The 25,354-nt window shown below is 44.3% G+C and overlaps 3 protein-coding genes across 8 annotated transcripts; 2 read left to right on the forward strand and 1 right to left on the reverse strand.

Annotated features, from left to right (window-relative positions):
* Positions 1–7,379, forward strand: rufy3 (RUN and FYVE domain containing 3). Of its 5 annotated transcripts, none has more exons than XM_037259875.1 (18): positions 1–485; positions 2,277–2,450; positions 2,558–2,675; positions 2,768–2,869; positions 2,949–3,072; positions 3,563–3,627; positions 3,708–3,773; positions 3,875–3,944; positions 4,032–4,124; positions 4,206–4,292; positions 4,444–4,611; positions 4,746–4,843; positions 5,906–6,025; positions 6,111–6,186; positions 6,267–6,343; positions 6,420–6,459; positions 6,538–6,615; positions 6,931–7,379. In XM_037259875.1, exons 1-18 carry the CDS (start codon positions 236–238, stop codon positions 7,075–7,077), a joined length of 1,953 nt encoding a protein of 650 aa, XP_037115770.1. In that variant the 5' UTR covers positions 1–235; the 3' UTR covers positions 7,078–7,379. The 5 variants fall into 5 exon arrangements, with proteins under 5 accessions (XP_037115770.1, XP_037115771.1, XP_037115773.1 ...); XM_037259876.1 differs by having other exon boundaries at positions 6,553–6,615; XM_037259877.1 differs by lacking the exon at positions 1–485 and adding an exon at positions 1,304–1,961.
* Positions 7,380–7,407: 28 nt separating this feature from the next.
* grsf1 (G-rich RNA sequence binding factor 1) lies at positions 7,408–10,103 on the reverse strand. The gene is made up of 11 exons (XM_037259880.1): positions 10,032–10,103; positions 9,719–9,919; positions 9,377–9,518; positions 8,999–9,154; positions 8,722–8,856; positions 8,512–8,650; positions 8,150–8,271; positions 7,917–8,011; positions 7,707–7,842; positions 7,556–7,631; positions 7,408–7,460 (listed from the first exon to the last, which is right to left on the reverse strand). Exons 2-10 carry the CDS (start codon positions 9,911–9,913, stop codon positions 7,579–7,581), a joined length of 1,173 nt encoding a protein of 390 aa, XP_037115775.1. The 5' UTR covers positions 9,914–9,919; positions 10,032–10,103; the 3' UTR covers positions 7,408–7,460; positions 7,556–7,578.
* A 651-nt stretch (positions 10,104–10,754) lies between these two features.
* On the forward strand, positions 10,755–23,268 carry jak2b (Janus kinase 2b). 2 transcript variants are annotated; one of them, XM_037259870.1, is made up of 24 exons: positions 10,755–11,291; positions 12,661–12,921; positions 13,814–13,937; positions 14,008–14,125; positions 14,601–14,746; positions 15,497–15,818; positions 15,938–16,057; positions 16,249–16,406; positions 16,494–16,605; positions 17,194–17,380; positions 17,841–17,965; positions 18,054–18,188; positions 18,834–18,921; positions 19,105–19,232; positions 19,511–19,649; positions 19,850–20,001; positions 20,220–20,370; positions 20,448–20,584; positions 20,827–21,016; positions 21,375–21,499; positions 21,570–21,742; positions 21,814–21,931; positions 22,243–22,356; positions 22,657–23,268. In XM_037259870.1, the coding sequence occupies exons 2-24, from the start codon at positions 12,675–12,677 to the stop codon at positions 22,756–22,758; spliced, it is 3,411 nt and encodes a 1,136-aa protein (XP_037115765.1). In that variant the 5' UTR covers positions 10,755–11,291; positions 12,661–12,674; the 3' UTR covers positions 22,759–23,268. The 2 variants fall into 2 exon arrangements, with proteins under 2 accessions (XP_037115765.1, XP_037115766.1); XM_037259871.1 differs by having other exon boundaries at positions 10,756–11,291; positions 15,497–15,788; positions 22,657–22,800.
* Positions 23,269–25,354: the final 2,086 nt, after the last annotated feature.

Consider the following 25,354-nt stretch of genomic DNA (forward strand, 5'->3'; position numbering starts at 1 on the left):
GACGCGCCAAATTAGCATCGGATTAGCAAAAAGGTGTGTGGTTGTTTTACCATCCAAGAGGGTGACACCTAGTTTGGACGTACTCGCGAACGATTTTGGTGTGGTATCGGCGGGCTGGATGCGCGCTGTGTTCGGTAGCTATGGTCATGCGGGACCTAAGCTAACCAGCGCAGAGCTACATAACCACTGATCACATGAAGTGAGTTTGACCGGGTGGGGTTGCTCATTCACGGGGATGGCCGACAGGGATTTGCCCACGGCGGCGCTTCCACCGCGCTCACCCGCCTCCGGGTTCCGCGGTTCCTCGGATGAGAACGGACGCCGCCACTGCGACGACAGCCCGGACGAGACACTGTTGCCCACCTCGGTGATTTATTTCAAGGAAGCTTTGAGCTCCGCCAACGTGAGGATCGGCAAGGGTGGTGGGTCCTCGCTGTCCCCCAAGTATGACTTCCACATCGAGAGGGTCGAATCGAAGCAGAAAAGTGAGTACTATGGTAATGCAGGTAGCCATTTTATAGTAAAACACTTTTTTTGCAAGTTGGATTAACTGATGAAATTGTTCATTGCTGTCACGAGACTGTCTGACATATGCTAACTAGCTATCTGGTAGCCAACCAAATAAGCTAACGTCTGATTGAATATATATTAAATATACCAAACTACTTACTTTTTTGCACGTCATTATAAAGATAAGATAATGAAATGAAGACTATGTCACAGCTAATCCAGCTACATGCTAACGTCAACAACTTTGTTGAATCACGTGACCCAATCACATGTCAGACTTCCTGTTGGTCAGTTTTCGTGTTTTTAAACCTTTTGCCTAATTAAAGTGAATAAATCTACATTTTATTGTGGTTTTAAATCTTCTATATTAGTTTTGATAACTAACAATAACAACGCAACATATTTGTTTAAATAAGAGAATTAGCATAGAGCAGTATGTATTCATAATCATAACTACTGTAATAATGGTAATGATAACGATATGGCGCCATAGTAAGGCTACTAAATAATCACAATATAGTTATTTTTTTGCATGGAGGAGTCTGATAATTGTTGCAGCCCTAATAGGGACGCTGCTACTACTTTTCTACTAGACAGGGCTTTGGCTCCATCTTGTGCCGTGTTACAAAAAGAGAGAACAGGTCAGCTTTTCAGATGATTTATTAAAAAGTGAGCAAATGGCTGAACTTCCAATAGTGAACACTATTTTAGTCTGGTGAAAATTGGTATGCCGGCGCGTTCGGTTTATCTTATCGTTTTTGGCCTCATTGCTGCTGATTGGTTGTTTATTAGATGTCCCAAAAAGGGGAACTCATGCTGTTCACGAACATCATTAGCATTTAGTTGGCCTCTCTGGGGACCACCATCCTCCCTTCCCCCCTTTCTCTCGCTCTCTCAATCTCTCTCTTGCACCATCTGCTCACGTGACGCAGCTCTGACTGCTACCCGGCCCTCCTCCGCCACAGCGGTCGGCCATCTTGGTCAACACCCAGTGTGCATCCAGCCACCACCAGCCCCCAATCAGACTCCAGAGGAGGGTGGTGGGTGATTGTGTTTTTTTCCCCCTTTAAATCCATCGCCTGCACAAAAGAGAAGAAAAGGGAGGGAAGGGGTGGAGGAGTGAGGAAGCGCAGCGTCTCCGTCAGTCACAAGGAGGAGGAGAGAGAGACCTGCTCTAGACATCCTTTTTGTCCCCTCATTGGGAATTTCGGGGCAACAAGCACAACCGCTTGTTAGGTGTTGTTTTTTTTGCCGAGTCATCATCACCGCCACCATGTCGGATTTGACGCCACAGAGCGAGACGCCGACGCCCACCACTGACAAGATCACGCAGGCCGCCCGGGAGACCATCTATCTGTGTAACTTCCGCGTGTCGGTGGACGGCGAGTGGCTGTGCCTGCGCGAGCTCAATGACATCTCGCTCACGCCGGACCCCGAGCCGGCCCATGAAGGTAGGATTGGGATGGCGTGTCCATGGATGTGACGCCGCAGGATATGTACGTTGATGTTTTTGGGCGACGTTAAAAAAATGGCCATGACGCCGCAGTCGAAAATGAGCGGCTCGTTGCCGACTCGCTCTTTCCTCGTCTCTGGCCACGCCTTCCCCCAAACGCCTTCATTAATCCGTAATAAATCTCTGTCATCAATGGAAGCTGTTTCAAGCGTTATCGTGGCTCAAACATAATAAAACGAAAAGAGTAAAAGGACTTTTTGATTTTTTTGCAGTAGCGGCTTTTGTCAGTGGCTTCACGTTGTGTGTCGTGTAGATCCCAAGGACCCCATCACCATCGAGAGGCTCAACCTGATGAACATGGCCAAGCTCAGCATCAAAGGTCTGATCGAGTCGGCGCTCAACCTGGGACGCACACTGGACTCGGACTACGCGCCTCTGCAGCAGTTTTTCGTGGTCATGGAGCACTGCCTTAAGCACGGCTTGAAAAGTAACCTCAGCGACGTAACCTGGAGCTCCTCAATGAGTGGTTCTATCTCCAGCGATCTGATTTAGACTCATTCATTCTTGCTGATGTTGTCGTCTTTGCTCCCTCAGCCAAGAAGACCTTCCTGGGCCAGAACAAATCATTCTGGGGTGCCTTGGAGCTGGTGGAGAAGCTGACGCCCGAGGCCGGGGAGATCACCGCCAGTGTCAAAGACCTGCCTGGACTCAAGTCAGTTAAAATTCAGCCAAGCTGTCTCAAAAGTTGCTTTTGCTGATCTGAAATGCCGAGAAATTCATTGACTTGTTTTACGACTGTGACAGGACGCCGCTAGGAAGAGGCCGCGCTTGGTTAAGACTTGCCCTGATGCAGAAGAAGCTGTCCGACTACATGAAAACCATCATCAACAGGAAGGACCTGCTGAGGTTCAGGACCAGCTTGGCATTTTTTCGTTTTATCCTCAAACTTGTTGTCAACCCAAAAGCATTTTCTTTACCCGTGCAGTGAATTCTACGAGCCCAACGCTCTGATGATGGAGGAGGAGGGAGCCGTCATCGCCGGATTGCTCGTCGGGCTCAACGTCATCGACGCCAACCTGTGCATGAAAGGAGAAGACCTGGACTCGCAGGTTGGTCCACTTTCAGCAACCTTCACAGTGGCCGAGTCTCCTGGAATGAACCCAGAGCATTAGCCTGGCATGAAGCAGCTTGTTTTCCTTTTTTCATCTAGCTATCTATACGTAACCATCTAGCTAGCTAGCTATCTTGCTACATTGCTATATTTGCCTTTTACTATTTGGGTGGGGGTCAAGTCTTCTTCACTTTATATTTTTTGGAACACTGTATAAGTCTTGTGTTAAAAAGATCATTTTGTTTTTATCTTAAAAATATTTAGATTAAACAAACAAAAAAAAAAATCTTGATTTAGATGGATGTTCCTCTTGACAGCAAATCTTTTTTCCCCATTGTCCTTTATTACCTAAACCTTTTTCCCCCCTGTAATAATATCACCACAATTGTACAATTGCTTTTTCTTTCCGGTGTGGCTCTTAATACAACCCGGTTCAATCAAGCACAGGATGGATTCGGTTCTCAGCGATTCTTCCATTTTCTCCGCAGGTTGGAGTCATCGATTTCTCAATGTACCTAAAAGACGGCGGCCACAGCAGCAAGAGTGCAGAAGGGTGAGTGTGGCTGCTTTCTGACGTATTCAACCTCAAGGATCCCCCTGGGGAAAAAAAATGTTGACGTTGATTTGTATCAGTGACGGTCAGATCACCGCCATACTCGATCAGAAGAATTACGTGGAGGAGCTCAACAGACACTTGAGGTTTGTCACACCAGCGAGATCCTCATTTAAAAAAAAAAAAAGGAAAGGGAGAGAATAAATAATAAAGCTCATGTTGTGTCTTGTCTTGTGTGTGTGTGTAGTGCTTCCGTAAATAACCTCCAGGCCAAAGTGGACGCGTTGGAGAAGTCCAACACCAAGCTCACAGAAGAGGTACCCCTAACTGTACTTGACAATTTGCCGTTGACCACTGTCATTTTGTCCTCGAATGTCCCGGTCATGGCATTTTCCTCTGCTCAGCTGGCAGTGGCCAACAACAGGATCATCACACTACAAGAGGATGTTGAGCGGGTGAAAGAGGAGAGCTCCTATCACCTGGAGTCCAACAGAAAGGTGAGCCGTCGCCTTCGGTTACTTCTGTGTCTCGTTTGTTTGTAGTTGAAAGTCTTTTGTGCCTTCTCCTGGCATTTTCAGGCACTGAGAAGCGACTCTGCAACAGCCGACGGCCCGGCGCTGGGCGAAACGCGCAAGCAACTCAAAGAGGAGACGCTCCTTCGACTGGTGAGTTTTCGAATTAGCACAAATATTGTTCTAGAAAGGTTGACTTGCATCTCTGATTGAAAGACGGGAATTATGGGATTCGATAATCGGCTGATAAACGTCAGCTAAATGAACGCGCACGTATATTTCAAATTTGAGCATTTTATTGCAGGACGTGGAGAAGGAGCTGGAGGTGCAGATCGGCATGAAGCAGGAGATGGAACTGTCCATGAAGATGCTGGAGAAGGACGTATGCGAGAAGCAGGACGCGCTGGTGGAGCTGCGGCAGCAGCTGGACGACCTGCGCGTCATCAACCAGCAGCTCAGCCACAAGTCGCAAGTACGCCGCTGTTTAGCTTTCCTGCTTAGCAGTCCGCATCATCTTTAGATATCATCGCAGGAAACAAGTCTGCGTCATTTAAAAATCACAATTAGATCCAAATTGTTCCGCCTTAACCCAACTGGCCTCCTCAGAGCGCCGACGCCAGCTCCAAGCAGAAGAGTGACGCCGTGGCCCGTCTGGAGGAGAAAATTAGCCAGATGTCAGGCACCATCAAACAGCTGGAGAGCAGGTAAGCGTTTCCCAACTGCACCGAATCATGGCCGCCGCCGCCTCCAAACCTATTGGTTCAAAATTCTCCTGTTGTTTCCCTTCACCACCCCTTCTCATTTTCTCGCCTCACTTTTTTGGTAATTTCCTTCATTTTGAACGGTGCGGTTAGCGAGAAACATTTGGTGCAGCAGGCCAGGAACCTCAACTCGACCGCTGAGAAGCTCCTGCAGCTGCAGCAGTAGCCCCGCCAAAATGCCAAATAACCAAACTAGGGAGCTCCCCTTTTTGTTTTTTTTCTTTCCACCGGCTTCGAGTAAAGCGGACTCAATGCATCTTTAAGGAAATCCTTGTGTTCTCCCACGTGCTTCTTGTCACACCTGCTCATGAGCGGGTGGTCCAAAGAAGTGGTCACGTGGGAGAAAGACAATTCATTTCTGGATTTTAGAGCTGTACTGTATGTCGACATTTGTCCTTGTAACCATTAGGCTAATAAAACAATCGTACAAATACCAACCGACTTCCCGGCACATGCGCCTTCTTGTGAGTTGGCTTATTGTCTCAAGGCTGAAGAGCTGATGACATATTTTATTTTATTTTTTTAATCAACCAAGTATGATAAAGGATTGAAATTCTTCAAGTACAAAAAATGAATGAAAATAAACATATACAGTGGATACCAAATGTCTACACGCCCCTGCTGAAATGAAATAAAATCATACAGCAAAAAAGGAAAAACAAAAAATCCAACAAGAAAAATTCTTTAAAAAGCTGTAAAAATTGGGAAATCAAAATCTACAAAATAAAAGTACTGTGCAGAAAAATAAACAATAATAATAAATAATGAATAAATATAACTTAAAAAGATATATACCTTTAAACTGAAGGATTCAGCTTTGTTTATTTTCTCAGTCCCACCTTCTTCATTCCCTTTCACTTCATTTGTCGGCTCTTCGGCATTCACGCGCAATTTCTGCACCAAATTCCCTTCATTCACTGCCTCCCTTTTCAGTTGCTTTTATGTTAAAGTTGTTTTACATCCCTCCATCATCATTTACCCCCCCACAAAAAAAAAAAAAATCAGATGCAAACAGGCTGAGCGGGAAAAGGAGGCGGTGCTAGAGGCCAACCGCCTCTTCAAGCGCGAGTTTGGGGACAAGATCGAGAGCCTGGAGGTGGAGCTGGAGCAGCTCCGGAAACACAGGTACCCCCCTAAAACAACACGGTCTGTCCTAAAAACTAAGAAACTGCTAAATTGCTGAACTGAGGACTTTTCTGCTTTCCACCAGGTCCAACCTGGAGGCGGAGCAAAGGAGGGAGCAAGACCACCACCTGGGCAGCACGCAGCGCGAGAATGTCCCTCAAGTACACTCGCGCTCATATAAGCAGCATACTGTGTGCCGTCTCGCATTTGTTTGTCTCCTGACGAGGCTTTGGTGTTGCAGCCTCAATCGGGATCTCCGGCAGTGAGGAAGGACCTCAGAGTGACAGCAGAGGACAAAAGCAGCCCAAACTCCAGCTTGTGTGTACTCCCACCAACACGGCAGTCGTTTTAAAGTGTTTCAATCTATATCTTTATACATTTGTATCTTCTCAAGGTCCTTCTGCCCGTCTTATGATGATGATGACAATGAGGAGGTAAGTTTGCTTTTTTTGTTATATATGCACATTTATTGCAAATGTATGTATGGATGTTATATATATGTTCATGTCCAGGATGAGCCCTTTGTGGACAACAGTGAAGCTTCTGTGTGCAGCATGTGCGAGCTGAAAGACTCACTCCTCAAGACAAAGGTACCAACGTGATAATCTGTACTGGGGGTCATAACACATACAGCTTCCTCTTTTTTTTAAAAAATTAAAGTGTCTTGCTGAAAATTAATTTGCAAATTGTTTTGTTTATATGCGGAAAAAAGGAACCACATCCCCAAAAATATTTCTATTTGCCTGTTATGGCCACAAGATGGCAGCAAAGTAGAAAGGATATTGGCAAAAAGACAACTCCAAAATAGTTCCTTGGAGATGCATTTTTGGGCTAGGTCTGGGGTTGCATATAAAATAAAAAAAAAGCAGAATCTTCTCCGCCAACGCCCTTTTGTGTTTTTTCAGAAACAGTGCAAGAACTGCGGCGGCGTGTTCTGCGAACGCTGCGTGGCCAACGAGCTACCGCTCCCGTCGTCCATCTTGCCCGAGGTTGTGTGCTCCGCCTGCTACGCGCATTTACTGCAGCAGTACGCTTCCACGTCGCCAGCGTAAATAAAGAACCGCCAACGTGAACGCTGTGCTACAACTGGAACTGCAACATGCACTTTTTAACACTCCTAAGATTTCCTCATAATGGACACCTGCAGTCAACCCCCGTGAAATGTTTCAGATCTACCATCTACTTCAAGTAGACTTAAAAAAAATATATATTAAAACACATATCTTAAATCTGCCAAGTAGCGGAGAAACACAAGATGGTGCCATTAGGTGTCATGAGGACATTTTGCCCGGTTGCCGATATAATGACAAGACTGAAAACTTTAAGGACTTAAAAATCAGCTATGCTTCATTTACATTTAAAAGAAGCGAGTGACACGTATGTGATGAAACCAGGAATGGTTTATTGTTTGATGCCATACTTGAATAAAGAACATCTGTGTGTCAGCAGAAAGACAAAAACATTGGAAACGTTAGCATCAAGAGGAAAATGGCAAATCTAAAAAAAGGTAATGAAGCAAAATCCGTTTACCTGGTTTAGAAGCGCTTCTTTTTTCACCTTTCGTTATCAGGCACAGAATTGAGGAACAGCTCAATGTATCTTCCACCTAAAAACCAAAATGTTGAGCTGCAAAAATCAAAGGAAAGACATATCTGCCGCTTTCAAGTGCGTGAATCTTCACCTATGTACATTCTGTCTTTGGACATTGCTGCCACGGCGTCACAGTGGCTGGCGAAGTAAACTTCGGCCTCGCCGCTCGGCCTGCCGTTAGGTCCCAGGTCCAGGCGGATCCTGGACACCGCCAGCGGGGCGAAGAACTGTAGCACAACCCGATCGACTTTTTACAATTGTCAGACACAAGTAAGCCATGTGGTCCGTACATAAGGTTTACCTTTACAAGATCCTCTCCAGAGGCCTGGAAGGGAAGTCCTCTCAAGTGGACGTGATGTGACACGTTGGACAGTTTAGCAGGGACTGGTGCAGCGGCTAAGAAAAACATTTTAGGATAGATGGATAAACATTTATATTAAATAAGACCATAATTCTGTTTTTTTTAAATTAAAAATAAGGATAAAGTGATGAACTGTCTTGTTTTACAAAAGAACTAGATTTTTTTTTTTTTACCGGGGTTGTCGGGTGCGAGTGCAGGTCTGACCCTGCTCCTGGATGTTTCGTTTGCATTTTCTGAAGAATGCCGCCATTTTGAATGAATCTCTTGACTGCAACTGGGAAACACTTCAATGTATCTGTCAGAGGAAGAGGGGGGGAAAAAATTAACGGGAAAATAAGTTATGTTTGAGAGATATATAGATATATATATATAGAGAGAGAGAGAAAGATGTTTAAGTGAAGTTTTTTTTTTTACCTTCTACAGGCAAAGTTTTGAGTTGAGCGCCTTTTATTGCAATACCACATGTTGCCACAACGAGCTGAGCAGACACGTACGCATTACCTAACATCACGAGGGTTCGCTTCGAATGTCTGACCTGTTCCCTATGAGCTCTCTGTCTCTTTGCAGTGCTTCATCAGCCGCTTGCTGCGAGGAAAACCACACAAAAGCCTCCCCCGTCCTTTTCCCTCTGCTATTCATTACCATGGTGATGCCTTTCTCCAAAATGTCCAAACCTGAAACACACAAACGCATTTTTACATACTTACCTACTAGCAACAGCTACACTGGATTAGCTGCACCGTACCAGTAAAGAAGTGCACAATGTCGTCCTCGGTGCAGGTGAAGGGGAGACCTCGGAGCCGAACCACCCGGGTGTCGGTGGGAAACAACAACGCTTTCTTCAGGATGTCCTCGGCATCGTTGTTTGTTACCTCATACACTAGGAAGGGTGAGTGCACCATTTTATTAGGTACACTTGCACTATGATTAGTTGAGAATTTTAATCAGGATATCTGCAGCTTTAAGGAGGCCACAACATTGAAAATGTTAAGTGTAGTGAGTGGAAGGTCGAGAGCTCAAACCTTCCACATAGCGAGGTCCGAGGTACTGCCGGTGCTTCTCCAGCGCTTTGCTCACATCCTCCTCATGCTCCAGCTCCACAAAGGCACGTCCCGATGGCCTACCCTGGTGGTCCACAGTCAGGTGCACGCCCGACGTCCCGTCGCGGACACGACACTCTGGAGACACAATTGTGACAACGATTTTTTCACACTTCAACCATTTCTGCATATTACATTGGATAGCTGGTTTTCCTTCAATCTGAGTCTGACACTAAAGAGAAAAAGTTAGTATGAGGCACTGGTGAGAGCAGCTTATGGTAACAACAAACCCACCTCTGCCTTGATCTGGGCCTGGAAAACCCCTGATTCCGATCTGTATTTTTTTTTTTTTGCGCTTACCTGAAAAGAAGTGGACAATATCCTGGGTAGTGCATGACCACGGAAGGCCTATCACTTGCACGATGTACAGCTCTTTCCTCTTCGCGGGTGCCGTGTCGGTCTCGTAGGCTGGAAGGGGAGGATATTCTTCCTCACACGGTGCCTGGAAGTCAAGGAGGATGTAGAAAATAGTGAACAGTGGGACAGGCACTCAAACTCTGTACACATGTTCAATTGTCATGATTCAACTCCTGTTTTTAAGTAAAAGTGGAAAAAGTTTGTGGGCCCATGAATGTACATTCACGTGATTCCCTTGGAGCCACCCCAAATGATTAAATACGCCCCTGTAAGAGGTAATGCTACCTTGCTGCACAGGCGACGTTGGGTGGTCCTCACGACGGCAATGCACTGGAGAGGACACAAACCCCGAAAGGAGGCCGCTGTCCGGGTCGTGGAAGTCCAAGTGGGCCGTGGAATACGAGCACACCTGGTCGTCTGGTGGCTCAGCGCCACACAACGCTGGAGAAACGTCAACACTGATCTGGTGCTAGCACTCATGCTCGCCTCGATTCAGATGGAGTTAGAAACCAAGTCAAGTACTATATGTTACTTAAAAGTATATGCAGATCGCATTTATGAAACGAAGAACTGGAATTATGACGCTTGATTTGCTCACGTGGGTCAAGCTTGTCAAGGACGGTGGCTCGAAGTTGCAGGGTTCGCCGGTGTAAAATAATAGATATCCGGTCACGTATTCAGAATAAGACACATTTCTGAATTATTAAAAAGGCTTAACTTGTATACTTAGCTGTTATTGATTTGTTCGTCTTCTAATCAAATTATTATTATGAAATAATCCACTGTATTTAACATCCTTTATTTGACGGGTCATTAATAAACATAATAGTTTTATTGTGAATGTGTATCATTACGAAACATTTCCGCTCAACTTCCGCTATATATACTACATCCGGTGAGAAACAAGAACATCTCACGAGCACACCGCCAACTAGAGGTCCGGATGCTTTGACAAAAAGCCAAATTCGTTATTGAAATGCGCATTAACTATTATTAACATTAAATTATTAATTGATGGATGGCTGCACAAGTCCTCAATAATTCGTAGACTTTGATGGTTAAAACTCAGTTAGGTGGGTTGACAATAACAACACAAAGGCCAACTTCTCTATTCATCTGTCTGCCCACCCATTCATTTTCTCTTCTGCTTTTTATATTTTTGTTCTTGCACTTGTGCCATCCCGCGTCCTAATAAGGTAGCACAAATATAAGAGCTAAAGTAAACTACTAAAACCATAACATCCACATATAAAAAATGAACTTTATTTTTATTTTTTAAGGAAAAGGTACTGTGATTGGGTGATTGGGGGATTTCCGTTGTCCCTGAACGCACCGCGCGGAGCGGTGGGAGAGGTCGCTTGTTGACTTGGGTCCAGTGCCGCTTTCCAGCTAGCTCGTCCACGCTTAGCACTGCAGCGCAACAAGTGGATAAGTTTTCCCGATTTAGCTCAATGGAACACCGCGACTCGACTCACACAGTCGTAGCTGCAATATAATGGGTGAACCGGGGGGCTCTTTCTTCCATTTAGGGCACGGGAACTTGTGTTAGTTTTAAAGTTATGTTGACGAGATAAGACCAAAGGGATAAAGTTGCTCATCGGGGGGGGAGTGGACGTGTACGGGTGGGGGGGAGAAAATGGGGAACTGGCCGTGTTTGGAGTCCCAAAAGCGGCCAGTTTAGAAGCAACGCGGAAGGGGAATGGAGTAAGAGGGGGCTGTTTGTCTGACTTATCCATTTCAAGTCAAATTTGTAAAGACAAGCGTGAGCTGTCAAAGTCGTCCGGACTGCTGGTGGCCTACGGGGGAGCTAGCACTGAGCTAGCTGGCTAGCTGCACCGCTGGCTGCTCATCTCGCGAAGTAAGTGTTTGACCTCCCGTCACAAATCATTTGCAGCTCGACTATTTCAACACCATATTACCCATATAAGCTGCTAAACTTGTCACCCCGGATAAAAAGGTTATTTCGCTGTGACGTCACGTATCATCCAACCTTTGCGGTGGGAGGAGACGTGTGCGTGCGTGTTTGCCTACTTGCAAAGGTTACCTGTTTAAGCTTATTTGACCCCCCCCCCCCTCTTTCATTTGTTACCAGTTACACACTTGAACATGTTTTTGAAAACAGTGTTATGAAACTAGGTAACAGGGTGAATAAGTGTTTTGTACTCCTGCCTCACAGTTCTCGGGTTCGGGGTTCGAATCCCGCTACCTCCCACATCCCAAATATCCATGCAGTGGACCCCCGCCATACGCGGGGACAGAAACCGGGCCGTCCCGCAATGTTCGTGTAATAGACGCCCAGTGAAACCAACAAGCGTCAATCATGTAAAACTGAAAGTTAAATTGCCTATAGGAAGTAAATAAAGGTGTCAAATGAATCACACTTCGAAGAAAGTTTATGCTTTTACTTCGAAAGCCCTAACATACATGCATACGCATGATACATAGAGCGGCCCCAAAAACTAACGTGTATTTTAAATAATTGTAACATAGGTGTTGATAGGATTTGTATTCATTCTCAAAATTTAACCAAATTTACAAACATCATATTCTTGTTTTATCACCACTTGTTCGGATCCAACAATCAAAGCAAATTGCATCAACGATCCTGCCTTGAATAAATTTAAATTTTTTTCCCCCTCAAAGATTAGCGTGGCTGCACCCTAATGAGGAGAAATAATCGCGAAAATACATGGATGGATATTTTGAAGGTATTATTAAGCACTTTGTCAAAGTATGATTGCGTGCACTTGTTTGAGAGGGCTGCAACGTTGCAATCTAAGTGGTGTTTGGGTTTTTTGGGGTTATTTTTGCTGAAGTCGACAAAATTGATTTCCTGTGAGTAAAAGATTGCGTTAATCGCTTAAAGCGGGGCTCTCCCTTCAAACTGCCGATAGTAACATTCTGTGAATGTTCACATTTTCATAAACTCTGACAGCATGAATTTATCTTGCAGTGGGGGAAAAAAAGTCACTGCCAAAAGTGACTGAGCTGAGTTAAAAAGAAGGCTTTTATTAGAAGTGTAGGACTCAAGCATTAGTAATGGAAATATATCAAATTCAGTCACTTAAATAAGCCTTGGTGTTTTTTATTTATTTGTTCCAATTCAGCACTCAGTGTTTTGCGTAGACAAACAAAACAATCTCAAGAAGACATTCCTGCAAAGACTCAGGGAAGTCTGCCGCTTTCAATTTCATTTCAATTTTGATTACCTTTTTGTTTTTTTGCAGGTGGCACGTTGCCGATGGTCTCTCAGCAAGCCATGGACGCGACGGCGGACACGTGCCCCACAGTGCAGCACCGGAACGGAAGCGCCCATCGGCAGTGTCCGGACAGGAACCCGGCCGGCGGCACCGAGCCCGCTGACCCCGCTGTTCTGAGGCTTCGCTTCTATCACAGCATCCGGGGAGAGTCCGACTGCAAATTCCTGAGCTACCCGGCCGGCGATTACGTGGCCGAGGAGCTGTGCATCGATGCTGCCAAAGCATGCAGTGAGTATTTTTTTTCTACATTTCCTTGACTGTACTTTTTTAATGATTTATTTAAGGACTGTACTTTTTTTTTTTTAATTTATTTAAGGAGCAGAGCAAATCTTTTACAAATTTCCCAAGTCTTCTTTTTTCCTTTTTACTTGGGATCAACAATTAAATTCAAGTTGTAAAATGCAAAAATAGCAAACGGCAAACTCAGTGGAAAAACTGCTTCACAATTAGACCACATTAAATAAAAAATTTTGAAGATCACTGGCCTTCATCTTCCACTTTAGTGCCGCGTTTGATCAATCACTTTTGTACCCACGGGATCACTAAAATGAAAGATTAAAAGATGGCGTTCGGTATTTAGTGCAGCTCGATCTCACCAGCATGTTGCCGTAATCGAATCTTGAGCGTCTGATGATAGAACAAACACGGTTGACATTCAAGGGCAAATTTATTGGCCTTGCGCTGACTTGTGTTGGCACCAAAAACAGCTTTTATTACGTGTAGCCCTCCGATGCAATGCTGTGTACTTTGCTCACAAAAGTGACTAGAAAAAGTCCCCACTGAGCCGTTCAGTCCTCAAATCAACTGCCCGCAGTGATCAAATCCAAGAAGATGAATTGCTGACTTTTAATTCTTTGCTGACCACTCAGTGCTTGGTTTAAGCCAAACTGGATTTTTATGTCCCGTCTACTAACAGCAGGTATTTTTAATTTGTATTTTTTGCTATTATTTTACGTGTTTTTATGTAACGTGCTTTTATTTACATTTTACATGTGCTTTTGGGAGCTTAAGATCAGGGGATGCTTTGAGAATAATTGTCAATTTGTGAAGCCCTTTGAGACTGCTTGTGATTTAGGGCTATACAAATAAACTTGACTTGACTTCGTTTGTGTGTCCGCAGGCGTAGCGCCTGTCTACTTCAGCCTCTTTGGCCTCTTCAGGGAGCGAGACCGCTTGTGGTTTTGCCCCAGCCATATTTTCCATCTGGACGAGTCCGCCTCGGAAGATGTGTTTTTTCGAATAAGGTAGCGTTGGGTGATCATTTTGCAGGCTGACGTTGCAAACGCGTCAAGTCACATCGCGTGTCGGTGGCAGGTACTACTACCCTGGCTGGTACAGCGGTGGGGCGTCCCGGGCTTATCGATACGGCGTTGCAAAGGGATCAGAAAGTCCCATTTTGGATGATTGTGTGATGTCATACCTCTTTTATCAGGTGAGTGTGTTGCTTCTACAGTATGTGTGCTTTTGCCAATGTTAATTGTTGTGGGCTTAGTAGGCTCATGGAGTGTCCGTTTTTCAGTGCATGGGACTCATGTTAAACGTGTGACAATTTGGAGCAGTTCACAAATCTACAAAAAAAACCACAACTGGCTTTATTCAGCGCAGAAGGTTTTGCAATGGCCCAGCCAGAACCCAAAAGTAAAAATGATTGAAAATCTTTGGCTAGCTCAAACACAGGAGATGCCCCTGCAATCTGCAGACCTACTGACCCTGAAACATAGATACTTGGAAGAAAATCCATCCAATTATTTGTTTAGTCTCCATTGTCGTCCAAGGTTGTTTTTTTTTGGTTTTTTTAAATAGGAAACGTCCGGAGGACATCACCATTCGCTTTGGGTGGAAAATATTTCTCATTTCTATTTCTGGCAATACTGACAAAGTCTGTCCATCCCCGCCAATCCCTCTAGTGGAGAAACGATTTCATCAGTGGCTTGGTCAAGCTTTCCAGCTCTCACGAGACCCAGGAGGAGTGCTTGGGTATGGCCGTGCTGGACATGACGCGGACCGCCAACGAGAAAGAGGTGTCGCCGCTGGACGTCTACCGCACTACGAGGTAGCCGCTTCGTCCACGTTCTCACGTCTCGTGTTGAAATCAACAATGTCGCGACCTTCGTTCAGTAAGCCGTATTCACATTATCAAGCGAGTTTGTTGCTTTCATTTTCAAGTTTTAGATTGTTTTTATTTGATTAATTTAGCCAGCTAGATAAGCTTTTTATTATCATTATTTGCAATTTTTATTCCACAAACTATTTTACATTTTGTTTTATTATTATTATTTTTATAACTTTAAACAGTGTGGGTTTCATGTTTGTTATCAGCAGATCAGTTCATCACCCGATGTGATAATTGCATCTTAAAATAGCTCCTGGCTCTAAGGTCGGCGCTTGCTGGTACCATGGCAACCGTGGACTGGCTCCTTTTTAGGTCATTTGCAGAGGAAGTCAAAATGACATTAAAGTCAGAATTCTGAGAATAAAGTCAGAATTCTGAGAATAAAGTCAGAATAAAGTCAGAATTCTGAGAATAAAGTCAGAATCCTGACGAGGCAATAAAACAAGTTCCAAATGTGCTCATTTTTCTGAAAAATGTTTTTTTTCGATAACAAAATCCATGCTTGTTTCATGGTTTTTCTGTATGCAGTCGCAAGTGCTGGTATTGCTACTCGCCCAACTCAAAATGATATCATAACAAATCGAGCAGTTATTTGATGATCATGTAAACGCTCTGTGGGCCCGAACGAAGAACGGAGATGTATTTTGTGTAGCCATGGTAGTTTCCATCCATCTTTGTCTGTGCACGCAGCTACAAGTCGTTCCTGCCCAAAGACATGCGCGCCCAGATCGAGGACTTCAGTTTCCTGACGCGCAAGCGCATCCGCTTCCGCTTCAAGCGCTTTGTCCAGCAGTTCAGCCAGTTCCACACCACCGCGCGGGACCTCAAGCTGAAGTACCTCATCAGCATGGAGTCGCTGGAGAAGGCCTTCTACACTGAGACCTTCCAGGTCCGCGAGGCATCCGGCGGCCAGCTCGTCTTGCTGGTGGCCGCTGACACCGGCATCCAGTGGTGCCGGGAGAAGCTGAAAGATCCCGACCAGGTTGGTGCCACATCTCTGCGCTATTTAAAGGTAGATTCACTTGATGGATGTTTTACATTATTTGTCCAGCACCATTCTGGTGGTATCTTCTTTACCTCTCAACTTGCATGTGTGTTGTTGTTTTTTTTTTTTGGTTCTCCTCACCCCAGGAGCTGCAGACGCTGTGCGACTTTCCGGAAGTTGTTGATATTAGCGTCAAGCAGGCCAACAAGGAAACTGCCTCTGAGAGCCGCCTGGTCACCATCAACAAGCAGGATGGCAAGAACCTGGTAACATGCCACTGATTTTGATATCTTCTAACAGGGACACGTCATTTAGAATTGACACTAAAAGGAACTTCGCTCTGTGTTTTTTTGTAAACTTGCTAATACGATGCTAATTACTTACCGAACAGAGAAAAAAAAATACGCACAAAGTCGATTTTGTTGATTTGAAGCGTTCTAGTTTCTCTGCTTTCCAGGAGTTGGAGTTCCCCAGTCTGTCCGAAGCGCTCTCCTTTGTGTCCCTGATCGATGGCCACTATCGGCTCACCGCGGACGCACATCACTACCTTTGCAAAGAAGTGGCGCCCCCTAGGCTGGTGGAGGCCATCGCCTGCCACTGCCATGGCCCGGTCTCGTAAGTGATCGGAAAGGAGGGTTTGCGTTTGAGGCTACCGATTTCTTTTTGTGATCCCCGACAAAGGGACTGTGTCTCTCCTCGTAGGATGGAGTTTGCCATCAACCGACTTCAGAGATCGGCCAACAAGCACACCTTGTACATTTTAAGGTGCAGCCCGAAGGACTTCAACAAGTACTTTCTGACGTTCCCTGTTGAGGTATGCAAAGAACAAAAGCAAAGTGTCTCAATTTCCGAAATGGCTAACTCGTTTTCTGTCCAGAACGCTTTAATCATACATTCCGGACCCAGAATAGCAGCTGTTGGCAAAGGCAGTCGTTCTCTCACTCGTGCCACAGAGAACCTAACAAAAAAGCAGATCTTATCGCCAAAATGTTCCCCGCGTGATTCTGTGGATTTTTTCCGGGTTGTTGGCTTCCTTCAATACTTTTGATCGGCTTCCTTCCTTCCAATTGAACATTTTCACTAATCCATTGTAGATTGGTCACATGAATAGATATTTGTTTGTTTATTTTGCTCTTTTATAACTGTCTCTTCATCGTCTGGCATTTAGCGTGAATGATTGTTTGGTTGGCGAGCAGTCCGAGGAGTACGTGTCCTCTCGCTCAGTCTGCTATGATGGACTCGACAAAAACCTAAATAATGTGAACATAAGCAATAGGTGAAAATTTGTGATATAGACCCTTTATTTAAAAATAACAAACAAAACTTTTTTTTTTTCTTTCTCTATAATCTTTCCCTTCCCTGACTTTTAAAACACGTTCCTTTTGTTTGTGCCCCCTCCCAGGTGTATGACTCAGTGGAATACAAACACTGCCAGATAACCCGATCGTCCGTTGGCGAGTTCAACCTCACCGGAACCAAAAGGATCTTCAGCAGCCTGAAAGATCTTCTGAACTGCTACCAAAAGGAAGCGGTGCGCTCCGATAGCTTCATTTTCCAGTTCAGCAAGTGCTGCGCTCCTAAACCTAAAGGTAAGTCGTGCCATGCCCTGTGCTGGACCCACTTGCCTTATTTCTTTAACACGTCCTTTCGGTTCTGAACTTTAATTATTGCACGAGACCGACTACCTTTCTCATTTTGTTGGTATTTTTTAGTGCCTTCGCAACACATAGCTAAAGTGAAGCACATTGAATTAGTTGCCTTGTGTATGAAATGTTCTGTATAAATAAAGTTTACCCTGCTTTGCCTAAAGTAATCTCTTCAACTATCAAAACAGTGTTTTCTTTCGAAAGGCAGAATTTCTCATCCACACGACATACTAGCTCCTCTTTTTGTCACCGCTCGTCCTTTCAACGCTGTAGCGATATAAATGCGACACACTACAAACAAGAGATTAGGGAGGAAAAGGAGTTACTGTCTCCAATTCATTTTCGATACGGGAGAAGGGAATATTTTTGGTGGCCAAAATACTTTTTTTTTTTATTTCATTAGAAAAGTCCTGTCTGCTGGTGTGCCGGAGAAACAAAGCGTCCGACGTGCCTCCTTCACCGTCACTGCATCAACCCCATGTCAGTCAGATGGTCTTTCACACTATCAAGAAGGAAGATTTGGAGTTTGTATGTTTGTTTGTTTTTATATTTCTATATTTTCACTTAGTTATTTATATGCGTATGACGCTTGTTTTTTATGTTTGACATTCCTCAGCTGGAGAGCCTTGGCCGAGGGACGTTTACCAAGATATTCAAAGGCGTGCGCAAGGAGCTCGGAGACTACGGACTTGTGCACCAAACTGAAGTAGTCATGAAAGTCTTGGACCAGGCCCACAGGAACTACTCAGAGGTAGGAGTTGGCGATACGTCAAAAAAAAAAAAAAAATATTTTTTTTATCCATTAATAAAAAGAAGCACCAAAGCACATAATTCAAATTTTTATATATTAAATCAATTAGACTTGACAGTGACATTATTCAAAACGTGACTATAAATTGATGTACCCCTTAAAAAAATATATTTTGCCTATTGGTTCCTCATGCAGCCCTACAAAAAGGGCTTTTAAAAACAGCAGAAGCTGTTGTGAAAGCGCTATGCAAATGAAGATGGATTATCTCCATAACATTTTACACACATTGTCATTCAACACTGACACCTAGTGGTGGATGGGGTAGTGCATATTTGTGGTTTTTTTTGTCTTTTCTACCGCTCGCTCTTTAAATACATCAATATTAAACGCTATATCAAATTGGACCTTTCCGCTCAATCGTGGTCACAATTTGGCCAATTGAAAACAAAGGAAACTACTTTTTCTATTCCTTGTTATTGACTGAATAATATTCTCAGTTTCCGCAAGCCCCCTCATTTATTCTCATGTCAAAAGGAAGTGCGCATTAGTTCCACTTCTGTCCTTTTTTCTTATCGTCATGGTCATCTCCAGCGTTTTGACACCCCCTTCTTTTTTTTTTTTTTTTCCTTCTTTTTTTCCTGGCAGTCTTTCTTTGAAGCAGCCAGCATGATGAGCCAGCTCTCCCACAAGCATTTGGTTCTCAATTACGGTGTATGTGTGTGCGGCGAGGAGAGTAAGTCAACACCACACACACACACACATGCTCACTTGTAAGCTACAATAAATGATTTCTTATCTGAACTAAAGCACTGTATTTCTTATTTAAGAGTAGAGCACGCTTTTGTGCGTGTGTGTGTGTAGTGTAAAGGTGCCATTTGTTCAATTTTACTGAGTGGCTGATATTGTCTCTCTACAGACATCATGGTACAGGAGTATGTCAAGTTTGGCTCCCTTGACACCTACTTGAAGAAGAAGAAGAACTCGCTGAACATTCTGTGGAAGCTGGAAGTGGCCAAACAGCTGGCCTGGGCCATGAATTTCCTGGTATGTAAACTTTAAGGCTGAGTCCAAAGTGTAAAAAGTCATGGCTGCAAAAATGTAATTAAGATGCATGACCAAAGACCATGACTAATGACACAAAGGCAAAAAAAACACAACCAAAACAAAAAGCATGACCAAAAAACACGTTTCAAAACATCATTCAATTGCACTGGTGAGTCTAATGAAGTGTCAATGTCTGTAGATGTAGCTCAAGTACACAATAAAATCTCGCTGATGCATATTATCAAATGGCTCATCACATTTTTCTGCCCAATGCGCAGGAAGAGAAGCGCCTGGTCCACGGAAACGTGTGCGCCAAAAACGTCCTGCTGATACGAGAGGAAGACCGCCGGGCCGGCAACCCGCCCTTCATCAAGCTGAGTGACCCTGGTATCAGCATCACTGTCCTACCTAAAGACAGTGAGTCTGCAGCTGCCGTTTCTTACACAACGCAGTGCTGTTTTTTTTTTTTTTAAATACAGACATGACCAACATGTGGGGCGGTTTCTTGGGGGCTGTAAAGGATTCATGGCATTTCAATTCATTTTACTCGGCCAAATGTATTTATCTGACCAGACCGGACCAGGTATTTATTTGCGTGTGCTTTTGTTTGCGTACAGTTTTGATCGAGAGGATCCCGTGGGTGCCCCCCGAGTGCATTGACGACCCCGCCAACCTGAGCCTGGCGGCTGACAAGTGGAGCTACGGCGTCACTCTTTGGGAACTTTGCAGTGGTGGAGAGAGGCCACTAGCGGCGCTGGATGACTCCAAGGTGAAGCTTGAAGGAATTGCATGGACCAAAGTGGGTGACCAAATGACGTTACCAACACTCATCAGTATCACCCCAAGTCCAAAAACCGCAACCCACATACATGTCCCAAGCATTTGACCCAAGCACGTGACTAAAGAATCCTGACAAAGAACCATGACACTTCCCAAAAATTATGACCAAAATTGTGCCTTTAAGCATCCTTTTCCCCAACGCTCCAGAAATGCCTGTTCTACGAGGACCACCACCAGCTTCCCGCGCCCAAATGGACCGAGCTGGCCAATCTGATTAGCAACTGCACGGACTACGAGCCGCCGTACCGGCCGACGTTTCGCGCCATCATCCGGGACCTGAACAGCCTTTTTACACCAGGTTGGTTGACCCGCTCAAGATGTTCTCATTACTGTCAGGAATGACACACGTCCTTCATTTGTCCTCGCGTCCTACAGACTACGAGTTGATCATGGACAGCGATATCCTTCCCAACCGGACGACGGCTTCCGGCTGGACGACGGGAGGCGTCGAAAACCAGGAGCCGGCCCAGTTTGAAGAGAGACACCTCATATTCTTACAACAGCTAGGAAAGGTACCAGAGCTCAGCCGTGTCGAATGAAAATGCAGAGTTGTGTCATTGCCAAAAAGCTTGGCTTTTTTTTTTTTTTTACTCTGTCAAAAATTGACAAAAGATTTTGACGAAGAACATGACTATAACAACTCGTCCCAAAAAGAAAAATACTATTTCGTAGGACTACAACAAATGTCCCAAAACACATGACCGCTTGTCTGCTGTTCTTTATCTTGACACGACGGTTTATCGATGTATCTCAGGGCAACTTCGGCAGCGTGGAGATGTGCCGCTACGACCCGCTGCAGGACAACACGGGCGAAGTGGTGGCCGTGAAGAAGCTGCAGCACAGCACAGCGGAGCACATCCGCGACTTTGAGCGCGAGATCGACATCCTCAAGTCTCTGCAGCACGAGAACATCGTCAAGTATAAGGGCGTCTGCTACAGCGCGGGTACGCTTTCAAGCGAAACTCACTAACTTAGGACCACAAAAAGTACAAGAAAACTCGCATCCAAAAATGCACAACCGACCAAAAACATCCTGACCAAGACTCACGACCACAAAATGATGACCAAAAATCGGGATCAAAAGCCATGTCCAAAAATCTACGTGCAAAACTTGGTCACCAAGGTCACAATTTAGAAAAAAAGCACAACCACAATATGGTGACTAAATCTCGCAATCAAAATTCACAAACAAAACTAATCACCGAAAACCAAACAGCTGAACCCCGCACCACGACCCAAACTTATGACTTAGTGTCACATCTAAAAATCCCAAGTTCACTTGTCGATTTTCTTCCTGGTCAGGCCGACACAATCTGCGCCTCATCATGGAATACCTTCCCTTCGGAAGCCTGCGAGACTACCTCATGAAGAACAAGGAGAGGATCGACCACAAGAAACTAATGCACTACACTTCCCAGATCTGCAAGGTTCCTACACTTAGCTGCCACTTTTTCACTCTTTGGTCGGGAGCTTCTTTCCAATGTCGTGTTCGTGCAGGGAATGGAATACCTGTCCGGCAAGCGCTACATCCATCGCGACTTGGCCACCCGGAACATCCTGGTGGAAAGTGAGCAGCGGGTGAAAATCGGCGACTTCGGGCTGACTAAAGTTCTCCCTCACGATAAGGAGTACTACATGGTCAAAGAGCCAGGAGAGAGCCCCATCTTTTGGTAGGGTATCCCCACTTCCTCAACGGACTCCCTTTCAACAAACACGTCCTGACGCCCGCTCTCCTCTTCAGGTACGCCCCCGAGTCGCTGACGGAGAGCAGGTTCTCCGTGGCGTCGGACGTGTGGAGCTTCGGAGTGGTGCTTTACGAGCTCTTCACCCACAGCGAGAAGAGCTGCAGCCCGCCGGCCGTAAGCCACCTCACGCTGCAAATAAAGAAAATGGAGGACAAAGGAGAAATGCTAAATTATGAATCATTTGTAAATAATGTCATGTAAATAATTGTCCCTCATATACTTTAAATAACATATTTATGTAATTGCAACATTTGTTTAACTTGTAACTGGACACTCTTAGAACAAGTGGAACGTGGATGTGATCCGAAAAAAACATTACGTGCACTTATACAATCTAATGAGCCAAAGGATTAGTGATTTATCAGTTAGCATAGCATTCACTTGTCCACCGTTTTGAACCTTTTTTTTTTTATACTCCTGGTCAGATCTTCATGTCCATGATGGGCAACGACAAGCAGGGCCAGCTAATCGTCTACCACCTGATGGAGCTGCTCAAGTCGGGCAGCAGGTTACCGCAGCCCGTCCACTGTCCCGACGAGGTCTGTTTTTCATTTGTGACATCTTGAAAACTTGATCCTGGTGGCGCAGCTTCTAAAACGCAAATTCTGCTTTAAAGGCTTCCACTGGCTGCATTTGCTTTCTGTCCTGACAAAAGTTGGCTGGAGAATAAAATGAAGTCAGCTCATGTATTTTTTTTCAGGATGTGAGCAACCTGTGCAATGTGCAAATAGGTTCATTTGAGGGGATCAAAAAGAACTAAATATTTGATAAAAACAGTGTGGTAAAAGCGACAACAAAAGAAATCTTACAAGTTATTAACGAATGTCGTGTCATTGCAGATTTATGAGATCATGGAGGAGTGCTGGGACAACGACTCGGGGCTGCGCCCTTCTTTCAATGAGCTTACTCTGCGCATCGACCTGCTCAGGGACACAGACTGAACGCCCACCCCACCCAGCCCAGCCCAGCCCATTACCACCCAAAGTGCCGCGACTTCTCTTTTCAACTTGACACCTACCGTATAGTGTGTGTGGGGAAAAACACGTCCAACCCACGTTTTGCTTTTGTTGAAAGATTTTCGAATGTATTATAGACACGTGGGTAGACTTTTTGTGTCACGTCTCAACATGGAGATGCTTATGTGTGCGTGCTTGTTAGCCACCCGAAATCGCTAGCAGGGCTAGTCGTCACCATCATGCCCTCCCCCCCCCACCCCCGGAAAAAAGACTATTTTCTATGTGTATATACACCAACAGTATATATTTGTGTACATATGTCCAGATTGTTTTTTTTTTCTAATTCTAATATACTGGAGCTGGAAGTTAAAGCCCCGTATTGTTTCAAAAAGTCCTTTGAGTGAAGAAGTGACTTCATCGTGCCTCGAGTGTGAAAATTCAATGAGTAAATATATTAAGGGTTATCATTAAAACATGACCTTCAGACAAAAGCTAGTTCATCCCAAAGAGAAAGTTTTGAGAAGTAAACTCACCATTGTTTATGTAGTCCAGTGAAATGCAACGTGCAAGTGCACCATGAGCCAGGAATGGATCACCACCATGAGGGTCCACCAGCTGCCCAGGCAGCCTTTCTTCAATGTCCCGGTGCAGGACAGCACCTGCCGATATGCCGCGCAAGGTAAAGCGGGCCGATTAAAACCAAAATCAGATTGATATTTCTGTGCGCATATTTATGTCATACCTTAGAGAGGACTTATTTTACGGATCTTCATACCGCCTTTGGTTACTTTGATATCTAATTTATTTAATTGAGCATGTTGTATAAGGAAGACTTTTCTGGATTTCAATAATGAGGGTGTGAGTTAAACTATTTTTAAATGAAAACAGATTGTAAAAAAAAAATTAGGGTCATGACATTAGAAATATATATATTTTTGTAGTTACCAAATATATTATTGGCTCAGTAGCACGGTGACGTCGGAGGTTAAGACGCTCCTCTCGGTCACGTGACATGTCACCTTAGTCGAGCCCGCCAAACAAGCAAGAAACAGATGTTTGGAAAGCTTCTTCGGAAAGGGAAAAAAGCCCAATGAGGAGACGGAAGAAGAAGAGGCTACGACTTCTAAGAAAAGGAAAGCTGCATTTAAAAGAACATTTCTGGAGTCCTTCTTAAAATATGTCTTTTTCGCCACAGGCGACTCTGACGCGCGACAGGCTAGCTAACGAGGCAATGAAGCCTCCAAAACTGCTTCGGCACATGGAGACCAAGCATCCTGCATTAAAAGACAAACTTGAACCACTTGGGGTGTCATTGTCTCCGATTACGCCTTGATGGAACCGGCTGGTTTCTGAGAAACAAGCTCAGTGCTCCCACTAATTCAACGTAATGGTGAGTTTTATTTTTATATCGTTTATACTTGTTTTTATACCAGTCGTACCATTTTATTTAATCGTATTTATATATTTATTATAAATGTATTATTTATTTATATTTATTAATTTATTAAGGAGTTACTACATTTTTGTTGTTGCATTATACGTTGATTGATTGTTTTCGTGTTACTTTGGATGATGTGGCGTGGAGAAATCACGGACGTTTGAAACGTGTTGCTGCCGTCGCCATTTATATTTCTCACATTAACCACTAGAGGTCTCCCCAGACCACCGAGATGTTTGAATGAGCATAGTCGACCACTTCTGGCACTAGACATTTTGTCATTTATGTTGTTACCTATTCCCTCTATAGGCCCTTTCTCATTATTTCAAAACCAAGTTGTTCGTATATTCTGACAGATTAGCAGCCCACATAAATGAAAATAGTAGACCACTTCTGGCACTAGACATTTGTCATTTATGTTGTTAACGTCTTTCTATTCCCTCTATAGGCCCTTTCTCATTATTTCAAAGTCAAGTTGTTCGTATGTTCTGGCCCACATAAATGAAAATGATAAACGCACCTTAACAAGCCACGATAACATTTCAACAAGAAAGGACTAGATTGGGAACGGAATGAAGCAATTGTGCTCATCTCGAACAATTAATGGACCAACTGATTCGTAAATACACATTCGATATGTTAGCGCCACTGCGTAAATTTGTTAAACGTCATTTTTATCACTCGTCACTAAAATAAATATTTACACCTTACCTGTTTATGTTGTTACGCATTGCTGTTTACTTCAAAAAGTGTAAATTCAACTAAAAGTGGACCGGTAAACAAACAGAACCAACTGAGCATGCAGATAGTTGTTGCTTGGGCATTTCATAAATCTCAGCTCCTCTCTTGGCTTTTCAGTGCAGCATAGTTGTTCATCACAGAGGATAAAGAATATGAGCCTGTTGTTGTGTTGTCTGGCAATGTGTTGCTGCACAGTTTGTGTTCAGATATATCAGTTGCTTAATGCAAAACTGTCCAAACGTGGTCGGTCCCCAAGGGCAGGACAGCAGCCCTCAAGGACCGATGTTAATTGTTAGCCTGGCTGTTTCCTATTGTATATTAGCATTGAACTCTAATATGATTGCTCTAAATGTACATCTAATTCTAAAATCAATGGCTTGTTTGATATGGTTGCTTTAAATG

Source organism: Syngnathus acus, chromosome 9 (assembly GCF_901709675.1).
Source record: "Syngnathus acus chromosome 9, fSynAcu1.2, whole genome shotgun sequence".
Taxonomy (NCBI): domain Eukaryota; kingdom Metazoa; phylum Chordata; class Actinopteri; order Syngnathiformes; family Syngnathidae; genus Syngnathus; species Syngnathus acus.

Coding starts and splice junctions, on each gene's coding strand:
- rufy3 (XM_037259875.1), top strand. CDS start 236: ATGGCCGACAGGGATTTGCCCACGGCGGCGCTTCCACCGCGCTCACCC. Junction 3,628..3,707: donor AGCAGCAAGAGTGCAGAAGG/GTGAGTGTGGCT, acceptor GATTTGTATCAG/TGACGGTCAGATCACCGCCA. Junction 6,344..6,419: donor AGCAGCCCAAACTCCAGCTT/GTGTGTACTCCC, acceptor TATCTTCTCAAG/GTCCTTCTGCCCGTCTTATG.
- grsf1 (XM_037259880.1), bottom strand. CDS start 9,913: ATGAGTGCTAGCACCAGATCAGTGTTGACGTTTCTCCAGCGTTGTGTG. Junction 8,272..8,511: donor AGAGAGCTCATAGGGAACAG/GTCAGACATTCG, acceptor TTCCTCTGACAG/ATACATTGAAGTGTTTCCCA. Junction 8,012..8,149: donor ACTCGCACCCGACAACCCCG/GTAAAAAAAAAA, acceptor TGTTTTTCTTAG/CCGCTGCACCAGTCCCTGCT.
- jak2b (XM_037259870.1), top strand. CDS start 12,675: ATGGTCTCTCAGCAAGCCATGGACGCGACGGCGGACACGTGCCCCACA. Junction 14,747..15,496: donor GACGTCTACCGCACTACGAG/GTAGCCGCTTCG, acceptor CTGTGCACGCAG/CTACAAGTCGTTCCTGCCCA. Junction 19,233..19,510: donor CCTGGGCCATGAATTTCCTG/GTATGTAAACTT, acceptor CCCAATGCGCAG/GAAGAGAAGCGCCTGGTCCA.